Source organism: Phascolarctos cinereus, unplaced genomic scaffold, assembly GCF_003287225.1.
Source record: "Phascolarctos cinereus isolate Bilbo 61053 unplaced genomic scaffold, phaCin_HiC Scaffold_726;HRSCAF=1367, whole genome shotgun sequence".
Taxonomy (NCBI): domain Eukaryota; kingdom Metazoa; phylum Chordata; class Mammalia; order Diprotodontia; family Phascolarctidae; genus Phascolarctos; species Phascolarctos cinereus.
Window position 1 is genome coordinate 366,359,440 of NW_027556098.1, and position 12,207 is coordinate 366,371,646.

General features: G+C 35.4%; 1 protein-coding gene across 3 annotated transcripts in view; it reads right to left on the reverse strand.

Annotated features, from left to right (window-relative positions):
- The window catches only part of FOXJ3 (forkhead box J3), a 167,277-nt gene that overhangs the window by 127,854 nt on the left and 27,216 nt on the right, over positions 1-12,207 (reverse strand). For all 3 annotated transcript variants that reach the window (XM_078145506.1, XM_020983437.2, XM_020983434.2), the window contains exon 2: positions 8,526-8,586. In XM_078145506.1, coding sequence (XP_078001632.1) covers positions 8,526-8,569 — 44 coding nt within the window. In that variant the 5' untranslated portion in view covers positions 8,570-8,586. The remainder of the gene's footprint in view (positions 1-8,525; positions 8,587-12,207) is intronic.

Here is a 12,207-nt window from a genome sequence, read left to right on the forward strand (position 1 = left end):
TTTATTAGGTGTTTACTATTATTAGCCAAGCACTATGTGAAGCACTGGTGACACAAATACAAAATCTAGCCAGTTCCTACCATCTTGGAGCTCATATTCTAACAGGAGACAAAACACATAGGGAAGTGGAAGGCAGAGATAGAGGTGTTTTCATCTGGAAAGTCAGGAGGATGGCAAATGGAGCAACAAGGTAACTGACACATAAATTCTAGAAACAATGTTAATGTGCAAGAGATGAAATGGGGAAAAGAGGTGCATCACAGCAGAGCACAGCAAGAAGATGGTGGAGGTGAAGTATGGTCAAGCCTGGGAAAGGTTAAATAAAAAGGGATCTCACCAATCAGGAAAGCACAGTCCTAGAGCAAGAGGTATACTGAATAGTGATGTCTCTATTAAACATATATTCAAGTAATACTTCTAAAGATCTATTATTTCAGTGGTGTAGGTCTCCTTTCATACTTAAATGGTCTATGTAAGTTGTGGTCAAAACTAAAATATAAAAAATTCATTATCCACTGACCAATCATTTGGCAATAAGTCACTTCAAACTTAACTGGGCTGGACTGATGAACAATGCTATCTGTGGCGTCCATAATGGAAGCCTTTCCATCCTAGAAGAACCATCTAGAAGTTGTTCTCCAATGATATAATCTTTGAGAACTCAGGATCACCACACCACATTGAGGTATAGAAGGAGGACTTTAATGGAAAGTTGATTTGTTCTTTGAGGCAAATTAAGGAATTTTATCTCACTCTTATCCACAAATAAACTAACATTGAGCTAGAATTATTTTAGCATCCTAATTTTAGGAAACAGCTGAAAAATGACAACAAAGCAAACTGACAACAGAAACTAAGTCCAAAAAGCAATACTCAGGGTGTCTTTGGGTCAGTATACATTAAGCCCAATCTCAATATCTGCACCTATGGCACTCCACAATGACAAATGGTGTTCAGAATGATGTTTCTCAGAGCAATTCAAGTCCTAAAGAAGATTATACTGTGTTCAGGACATTCTGCAAACAAAGATGGGAAACTTCAATATATTTTATAATATGTCAAGATTCCTTACAAACATTCACAAAGAAGATTTTTGGTTGACTATAAGTTAAATAAAAACTTCAATTGCCCAGATTATCTCGATTCCTAATGTTTCAATCAGATCAAGGTTTCTAATATTTTTATTTTTTCAAAATAATTTTTATTGATGGCAGTGACAACAAAATAAATTTAATATCCCAGTACACAAGCTGCTTCTGTCAACGATCTGGGTTCATGAATCACAACCAGTTTCAAACGCATATTGCCAGCAATCTCTTTATTCCATCAAGGGCCAGCCAAAGGGCTAAGCAACTAATAACCACTATTGAAAGCCTAAGAAACAAGCCAGGAGAAAAAGGATGCAAGTTAAGTTGGGAGTTAGTGACTGTTAAATGTGTCTTTCCATTAACCATCTCAAACTAGCCTCTCTGTTGCCCTAGGACCTGATGCTACCAACAAACAGCAGATAAATCATTGTATTCTATCACTCTTTTAAAATATCTCCCTCTTTTTTTGGGGGGGGGAGTGGTGGGAGAAGCAGGATCTATACCTGTGATTTCGTCAATATAAGGAACTACTACTATGCAAACTCCCACCACTAATGTAGATGTGCAGCTGGACAATTAGTTTGTAACTTAGTCTTAAAGAGATGCCCAAGAACAAGAGATTGACTGTCTCAGGTCACACATGTAGTATGTTTAGAGCAGGACATGAACTTATGTCTTCCTGATTCCAAGACCACTCCTCTACCCACTACCATTCTGCCTTTCTTATACTACTCTATCTTTCATTTACATATAAAAGTATCCATATTAACATACCCAAAAACATTTAAATGGCATAAATCAAAGTAGAAACACAAATAGTTAAAATCAGAAAACTTCAACTAAACTAATAAAGAAAAATGAAAACAAATGGTGGTACCCATTAAAGTAGCACAAAGATAAAAATCTTAAAGATGTTAAGGCTGTACATAGAAACAAGTATACTCATATATTAGTGACAATGAAACTTGGAAATCTTTTAGAAATTAATTTGGCCACATGCAATAAAAGTCATAAAAATCGTGATAGCTTTTTACCCAGGAATCTCACCACTGGAAATATATCCCATGGAAATAACTCAAAAGAAAAACAGAGCTAAATGTAAAATGATGTTTCCAGGTACACTACATTTAACATCAAAAGACTGGAAAGAGCCCAAATGCCCTTTGGGGAAGGCTGAGCAAACTTCACACATTAATGTAATGGAGATTTTATATCTATTACACATTTATAATTTATATTAATTATATATAATATATATTATACATTTATGTATTTTATATTATTATAAAGTGTGACAAATACATGAACTAGCCTTCAAACTTCTAGTAGCCTCCCTTCTTAAACTATCCGGTGTTTAACTACATATTTTTGTTGTTGCTGTTGTCAATTTCAGTCATGTCCAACTCTTTGCAACCCCATCTGGGGTTTTCTTGGGAAACATACTGGAATGGTTTGCCATTTCCTTCTCCAGCTTATTTTACAGATAAGGAAACTAAGGCAAAAAAGATTAAATGATCTGCCCAGGGTCATACAACTAGTAAGTGTCTGAGGCCAGATTTGAATTCACAAAGACGAGTCTTCCTGACTGCAGGCCCAGCACTCTAATCTGCTGCACCAACCAGCTGTCCCTAACTTTGTATTTATTTTAATTCTCTTTAAATTTATTTTGCATATATTTAAACATGTACTTGTATTCCTATTATAGTGTGAACTCTTTGTCAAAACGGATTATTTTATTCACTGTATTTGTATCCTCAGCTCCTAACACAAGGACTGGTACATAGGTATTTAATAAATGCTTGCTGATTGACTGCTATGTAGAAATGAGTCAGTGGCCTAGTACAAAGAGTGACCTTTCAAAGCCAGGAAAAACATGGCATTCAATTCCCACTTTTATTATCTACTGGCTCTGTGACCCTAACCAAGTCCTTTAACCTCTCAGTGCTCTATGAAGCTCTCTTTTAGAGAATACTTCAAGGATTCTTTAAGAGTGTTAAGTAAGTTGCACAGAAGGTGACAACCTGCAGTGGTAGAAGGAGTTTCCTCACTGAAGAGTCCCTATACCACTGAAATCACAGATCCAGCCCCTTTTTCTACAAGCGAACAGGTAATGATCTATGTGAACCTGGCAACACATTCATGGAAAAACAATCACCACCACAAAAAAAGCAGAACTCAGAATAAGGTATATATGTGGCTTACTACCATAGGCATATTTATTTAATTATACTATAAAAGTTTAAAAGAACTATGATTTTATCCATACAGGTGCTTTCAACAGATGGGCTTTGTAAACTGCAGAGGCCAAAAACTTTTCATCATCCATTGGCCAACCTACTGATAATAAGCCTTACTGAAATTAGCTAGGCTGGTCTTCAGATGATAGAAAGCTGTCCCAGGGTTCTTGTACTTGAAGTCCTTCTAGCACAGTAGAACTTGCCAAAGTTTGTCAATGACCCAAGACCATATGCCACAATGAGACATTGCAGTAAGACTGTGATGGAGGCGTTCAAACACAAGAACAGAAAAACATTATAGAGATGGTTATTATTCTGCTGTTTATTTTTTAAATAAAGTTAAAGCTGATAAGAAATAATTAAAATGAAGACCCCATTTCTAACTCTTTGGAAGTAATAGGTCTATAAATTTCAAGGCTACATGTGGAGACAAGACTCCTTTGTGACAAGGCTGGCATTGACAAGACAGTCTACATCTCATAGTGTCATTCCTTTAATCAATCAAATTTAGCAAGCAAAGGGTAAACAAAATTGCTAATGGTATTCAAATGAGAAATGTGTGACAGGACAATATAGTCCACTGGTAACTCCCAAGATGGACAGCTAGATCGCATAGTGGTTAGAGCGCCAGCCCTGGAGTCAGGTGTACCCCTGAGTTCAAATGTGGCCTCAGACACTTACTATGTGACCCTGGGCAAGTCATTTAACCCACTTTGCCTCAGTTCCTCATCTGTAAAATAAGCTGGAGAAGGAAATGGCAAACCATTCCAGTATCTTTACCAAGAAAACTTCAAATGGGTCAAGGAGAGTTGGTCACAAGTGAAAAGCTTCAATAACTACTACAACAACTCCCAAGATGTTAAAATACAAGACCTCCAAGGCACTGGGGTAGATCTTCCACAGAGGATTATTGAAAGACACTGCTGAAAAAAATAATATACAAGCTTTTATTATGTATCTACTGTGGTAGGTCCTGGGATATAAAGAAAAAGAAAGTCTTTGTCTTCACCAGCATTCTATCAGAGAAGGCAGGCTGTACATATACACATATGTATACACAAATTACAAGGTGTTAGAGGCAGGGAAACATTAGCAACAGCAACTGGGGAGATCAGAAAAAGTTTCATGTAGAAGGTGGTGCTTGAGTTGAGTTCTGATGAAAATAAAGGATTCCAAGAGTAGGAAAAAAAGTATACTACAGGCATGGGGGACTACCACTGCCAGTGAATGAAAACAAGAGACAGGGCACTGTGTGAAGAATAGCAAGAAGGGCAGTTTGGCTGAACTACAGTGGTCAAGAAAAGTATACTAGGAGAAACAGAGTGCAAGAACATATGCCAAGACTGAATAGGTAACCTGGGGCCAGGTTATGAAGGGCTTTAGAAGCCAATCTTTGCAATTTACATTGTATCCTAGAAGAATTAAGGAGCTATCCCTTTAAAAATCACTCCAAAAGAGAAGGTATGAGGGAGTAGAGGGGTTGGAGGGAAGACCATCTATATCAGCTAAGAGAATGTGGACATCAATGAACTCCCAGATTCAAAGTCTCAAAGTATCTAAAACTTATCAAAAGGGAAAGTCAATGTATAGAATGGCAGGCTGTACTGTTTGCTGGCTTGTCAGATTATTTTTATTTAGGTACATATACTATAAATACTACATCTGGATATTAGTCTTAATAAGTTTTTCAAAATGTGCTGGTGATCATTCAACATCATACAAGTATTCAAAACTTACCACATATGAGTCATATACCAAAAAGATACTACCCCCTGTTAAGCATATGTGACATATTACATTGGATTTCTTATCAAACTGAATTTGTTCTATTCATGTAAAGAAATTATCCCTAACCATGCAACCTTGGGCAATCACTGCCCCTCTCTGGTTACCAATTTTCTCTTCTGTATAATGAGGGTATTGGGACTAGATGACCTCTAAGGTTTCATCCAATTTTAATAGTCTAAGAATGACCTATTAAAATAGAATTGCTATGTACCTCCTGTCATAGAAATACCTTCATTACATAGAACCAGACATTATAAGTGGGACACTACCTATATCTAATGAAAGAATAAAGTGCTGCCAAGAGCAATTTTGTAAAGAAAATAACACCTATCACTTTTCCATTGGTCTCAATCATTCCTTTAAACAGAGGACAAAAAAACTTAAGTTTTCGGTTGTTGTTTTTTTTTTCCAAAATTCCACACCCAGATTTCCCAATGGCATGAAATTATCCCACCCAAAAGTAATAAAAACGAGTTAATATCCAATACCATTTGAAGGAATTAAAGGTTTCCCCAAATTCTGAGAAAAATGGAGCTTAATTCACTGGCCAATCCCTCTCTCCTGTCAGCTCACATGCTATCTTTACTGCATTTAGCCTCTACTTTCTCCTATATGTAACTCAAGTAATCAATCCCTTTGCCAACCATTTACAGCTGTACCCTCGCCCTTATCTTACCCAACTTGTCATTTCCTGAGTCTTACACTTGACTTCTTTGGCACTAAAAATTATATTTTACTTGTTGTCTTTTGCATAAAGGGTAGATGTGTGTAGCTGTGTTTGTGAGAATATACACACGCACATCATGAAAGCATCTCAAGTTACTTCAAGTATTCTAACTTTACTTTCATATGTCTGATGCCTATTTGGACAGGGCTATTTCACATCAGGGGGTTTGAAAATAGTAACTATATTACTCCCTTCCCCTAAATTACTCTTCTCTTTACTTCCACCCCTTTGTTCTTATCCTCAACCCAAATGGTCTGGAAACATAATAACACGAGACAGAAATATTATCATAATTACAGAAATCAGTCCTTGGGACTCATTTTTCAAGGCTTTCCCATTTACAAATTAAATGTTAAATTTGGGATTAAACCCAGAATAGTTTTAGAATATAATATTACATAGAAAAAGTTATAATACAGTGAGTAAATGGCAAAAAGAATCTATCTCATGATCATGTGATATGAGTACTTTTTCTGTCAGTGCAAAAAGGGGACTAGAACAAAGTCTCACTCACAACCCTTTCCAATAATGATTCTATGAGGCAAATAATTACATGAATAGTAATACTAACCAAAGTCATACAAGCTTTTAACTTGAACTTAAGGATACCTTATGATAAATGTTCAAGTAAAATAGATGAAATCTCTGTCAAGAAGCTTAATATCTGGTTTTTCCCCTCAGTTTTCTTACACACACACACACACACACACACACACACACACACTCTCTCTCTCTCTCTCTCTCTCTCTCTCTCTCTCTCTCTCTCTCTCTCTCTCTTCTTTCTCTCCCCCCCCCATTAAGTGTTTAGAAAGAAGACTTAAGCCAGTGGGGGACTTAAAGTTATAAGATATCCTATCAATGATATGCTAACTGAAATGGTAGTTCAAAATACTTAAGAAAATATTAAATATTTAGGCTGCATCAATACCCTTCAACCTATAAACAGGTCATACTGCAACCAATAACTTTAGTTATTCCCCAAAACAGCTTCAGAGCAAAGGGAGATAAAAAGAAATTATGCTCCTTGGCCTTTAATATACTTTACATATACAAGGTCTTTTTTCAGTGCTATACTAGTACTTTTTGCTTCACACACATACAGAAAAGAATCGAGGTTAAGTGTAAAAGAAAAAGCCATGATTAGATCTTAGTGCCACTAACTACTAGCTGTGCAACCTTGGGCCATTCGCTTCCTCTGTAGGCCTCGATTTCCTTATTTATACTATGAAGGTACTAGTCTCAGTTGGTCTTTTACATTCCCTTCAAACTCTTAATAATCCATGATTTTCTATACTGAACAAAGTGATTCTCCTCATCATACTGTGGGCTCCTTGAGAGCAGAGATTATCTTTTGCCTCTTTTTACATTCCCAGCTCTCAAGCATAGTGCCTGGTACATAGTAAATGCTTAACAAATATTTATTGCCTAAGTGACTTCCCAATAAGAAATGTACTCCCTCAACAAGAAGTAAAAAGCTTCTTGCCAAAAACAGAAAAAAAAAGGACAAAATGGTGACCAGTCTCTGACCATGTTGGTTGTAACTGTATACCAACAACATTATGCTTGCCTAGACTTATAGTCAACTCTCTCTAAGTCTTCCCTTCTCAAGTCTAACCATCCCTGATTCCCTCAATTGATGCTTGTATGACATGTTCTCTAGTACTGACATTATCCTAGTTACATTCTTAACTCTAAATAAATTCTAGCTTGCCCACGTTTATCCTTAATGTGGTACTAAGAAATGAACATAGTACACCAAATTTCACCTTTGCTCTAGACAACAGATATTTTTCTTAATGCCTCCAGAAACTTAATCCCTTCCTCCACAGCCTGCCTGTGAGTACCTACAGTGCCTAATAAAGCAGCTTGCGATATCATATGTGATCAGTACGTGCCACCATCTAGCATGATATAGCCTAATTAAAATTTCCCTAAGTTAAAAGTTATCAGTTTTATAAGAATTCATTCCCTATTTGATATATTTTGAAAGTCAGAGGGTTTAAGACTGAACTTAGTTCAAAACTCAGGATGTCTGTATATTAAGAGTACACTGCCCTAAAAAGAAGCAAGTTTAAATTTAACACTCTCTGGGATAGCTTAATAACCAGAAGCAGCTAGGAGGCAGCTCTTAGATAAAGCCTGGACCTGGAGTCCAGAAAACCTAAGTTTAAAACTGGCTTAGACACTGCTGAGTTGTTTCACCTTGGGCAAGTCACTTCACCTGTCTGCATCAGTTTCCTACTCTGTAAAATGGGAATAATAATAATGCCTGCCTGCCAAACGTTATTTTGCATATAAAAGTAAGGTAATTTTTATAAAATGCTTCGTACATCCTAAAGTGCTATGTAACTGCTACCTATTAATGTTAACTTACTGCATTAAAAATCCAAATTAAGTTTATGTATTTTCTAATTTAAACCTGTGTAAAGGTTTGAAGTAAAAAATTATAAGTAAAAAAGGATGATATTCGCTAACGAAAAAAAACAAGCTGATTACATTTTGAACAAGAAAATTTTCACTAAACTGAATCCCATTAAAACAAAATCTATAAATAAAATATTTCCAAATACCAACCAATGGCCCATTAAAATAAAATAATCCCATTAAAACAAAATCTGTATATAAAATATTCCCAAACCATATTTTAAGTACTACTTAATACCATAATCTGAAAATTATACTCACCTTGATGAAGTTACAAATGGACAGGATTGTCCATGCAAACCCATCTGGCCACAAAGAGAAACTAGGAGGGAGAAAGTGAAGAACACTGTTATTAACATGAGTGCTCTAAAGTAAATGTCATTACAAATCAAATGACCATAACTGAAACATTCATTCTTTAAAGCAGTATTATTATAACTCTACAAAAATACCCTTTAGATTAGGGACATACCCAAATGAATAAGAAATGATAGATAACAGCAAGTAGAAACTCCGAAATCTTAAAAAAAAAAACCATGCTAGGAAATACAGGAAACATGAGCATGATAGAGCAAATGTGGTTGGTCCAAAAAAAGCATGGTCCTAGGAAGGTAAACAACTTTCTAGTTAAAGGGACAGGAAAACTGAGAAAGAGGTTGATTAAATCCCCTACAGCCTTCATGGACTAGGTCAAAGGGCCTAGATGCAGAAGAGACTACTGCTCTGATCCCCGTATTTCTGTTCAACATTCCTGTTGGTAGTGTAAGAAACCAAAATGAATCCTCTTGACTGCTTTGGATTTAATTTATAATTCTCTTTGTCCAATTCTCTCCCTCCAAAGAACTGACCAAAAACAATCTGAATACCTCCTTAGGAAGAATTTCTGTTTCATTATGCTATCACTGACATCAGGAAACTCTCTCAAGGCACCCTCAAAATTGAGTTTTCCTCAATGTGTGTTCCACTGACTATTGATTCAATTTGAGATTTACACCTATTTTCAAAATATAACTAGGCACCCACACAATCTGGTGCCAACAGCATCGTGCAGAATATTTAACTACTTTATACTTATTTTATTCTCTTTGTATATATTCTGTATGTCTTTGTTTTCTCCCATTAAAACATAAAATTCTTGAGCATAAGGAATTTGTTTCATTAGTAGGAGAAATTATTTTATTTATAATATTTTTATCTCCCGCACTTAGTACAATACCTGGAACACAGTAGGCACCTAATTAATGGTTCTTCATTGACCGTCAATCTGGCAACTGGGTAGAAAATAGAAAGGAAGAGACTAGAAGAAGCAGGAAGACCAATTAGAAGGTTGCTGCCTCTAATGAGAATTCTTCAACACAAAGGATTAAGAAGACAACCCTTAAAAGTAAGGTCTCTCTCTGTAGGTTTAGAATTCTAAGAGATTAGAGATTACCTATTAGCTTCTTTTATGTAAATGAACACTCATAAATGAAAATAATGGAGGCCCAGAAAGGTCAAGTTACTTGCTCAAGATAATTTCTTCTCAAACCCTTGAGATGATCTTTATGATGATTTGAGAGTCAGCTGCTTACTGGAGACAGTTAAAATCATGTGAGAAGATAAATCAACCAAAGAGAACAAACATGAGAGGGAGAACAATATAAGATCTAGAAGTAAATTTTGGAAAATTGTAGCAAATAAAAGATAAGGAAAACTACTACCCCCTCCTACTTCCCAACCCCTCCACCCAAATAAAATCCCAGAAGTTAAAAAAATATATATTATGAAAACCTAGAGCTAAAAGAAGCCAAAGTAACAGACAAGGAGCTATCAATGGCAGGAGCACAACTCAAGTGCAAACTGAGAAGAGGTTTTCTGACTCATTAGCAATATCAGAGAGGATAGTTTTTACTGAATGGTGAGGACAGAAGTAAAACTGTCAAGGTGGAAGTGGAGTGGTAAATAAATGGAGGAAGCTGCTACAAATTTAAAAGTTTAGCCAGTGAAAAGTATGAATGATAGAGTGCTTGGAGGAAAGGCAAAGTGAGGTTAAGATTTTTTTTTCCCAATGGAGTAATCATGAGATTTCCTCTTTTATAAAATGAAAAGGTTTAATTATATGAGCTCTAACTCTTACATTATATAATTATATGAGATCAAAAGGCAGAAAGACTTGGAAAAAGTTAAAGGATCTAAAAAAGTGAGAGATAAGTGAGAGAAAGGACTTGCAGAAAGGGAGAATGACATAACAAAACAGAAATGTCTCTAAAGCTCACTGCCTTCTCTTTAATCCTCTCTAGTACCCAAAGAGATCATCTTTAGATAAACCCCCAAAAGAAACAGGACTCAAAGTCCAACAGAAGGGGCTGATATCTTATCACATAAAAACAGCTTCGACTTGTTTCCCTAGTAGAGCCACATACCCCACAATCTAAAATAGGAAAGGGAAGGAATGAGTAATGTTCTCCTCACACAATAACTGCCAGAGTAGTGTTTTCCAAATTTCTGCCTTTAGTAATCTGGTAAAGGTTTCTGGCAGCCTTCATTATTCCCCAGAAACAGTTTATGCACGAGGCACATTTGACATTTTTGGTCCATAAAACAATTTCATATAACTGCATATGGACTTTGGGAATATCCTAATGAAATTACATTACCTATCAATCCTTCTGCTGCTTCTTTAGCCTAGAAGAGAACAAACCAAGTGAATAAAGAATGCCTATTGTCCAGGCTAGACACTAGAGCTAAACAATGAAGCCAATCCTATAACTGAACAGAAGGAAAAAATCTGAATGGACTGCCTTTGGTAAATTACAGTGCTTTTCATGACCCTGAGCATCTCTGTATCAAAGGTTCATATTTTTGACAAGTTTTCCACTGCAATTAACAATCATGACGGTAAATGTGAATGGGAGGAATCCATCCATAAGACAAATTAGAAAGTACAATACAATAATATGTTGTTTACAAGAAACATACTTCAAACACATTCAGGAAGTGAAATTAAAGGGCTGGATGGAGAAAATTTATATGCTTCAAGTGAACTCAAAAAAGGATGGGTAACAATCACAACCTCAAACAAGTTAACAGTAAAAATAGACATGATTAAAAGAGACAAAGAGCAAAACTACATTATGCTTAAAGGCAATGCAGAAAACCAATATTTAACATATTAATAAACATATACATACTGAATGATATAGCATCTAAATACTTAAAGAGTTCTGATTTACAGAAAGAAATAAGACCATAAAATTACGAGTTGAGAACTTCAGTGTATCCCTCTCAGACTTAGTCAAATCTAACCAAAAGAGAAACAGGAAAAATAAAGACCTGAAAATATTTCTGGCATTACTAATTGAAAATAGAAAAGAGTATACTTATATTTCTGCTATATTAGGCATCTTTGCCAAAAATCTCTAATATCATGTAGGGCATAAAAATTTCACAAATACAGAAAAACAAATATTAAACACATTCTTTACCAACTAAAATGCAATAAAAATTATATTTAATAAAAGGCCTTTGAAGGAAGGGCTAAAAATTAAATGAAGACTAAACAACGTAATCCCAAACAATCTGTGGGTCAAAGAACAAATCAAAGAAACAAAAGAAAATAAAATAACATCATAACGTGAGAACATACAAGAAACCATACCACATATGAAAATGCCAATGGAAAAATATACCAAAGCCAAAGCAATTCTAGAGGGAAATTCTCTCTCTCTTAACAACTTGATTCAAAAAAATTTTCAAAAAAGGAAAAAGAAAAAGAACAGATTAGTCAATTGTACATGCAATCTAAAACACCAGAAAACAAAATGATAGAAAGTAGGCATATTATATAATGGTATGTCTTATACCATTTATTTCATCATAATCTTTTATAATTCTATCTTTCCCTCAGTCTTATTACTACCTTCTAATCCTATTCATACATCCACACCATGACCTCAAAGTCTCT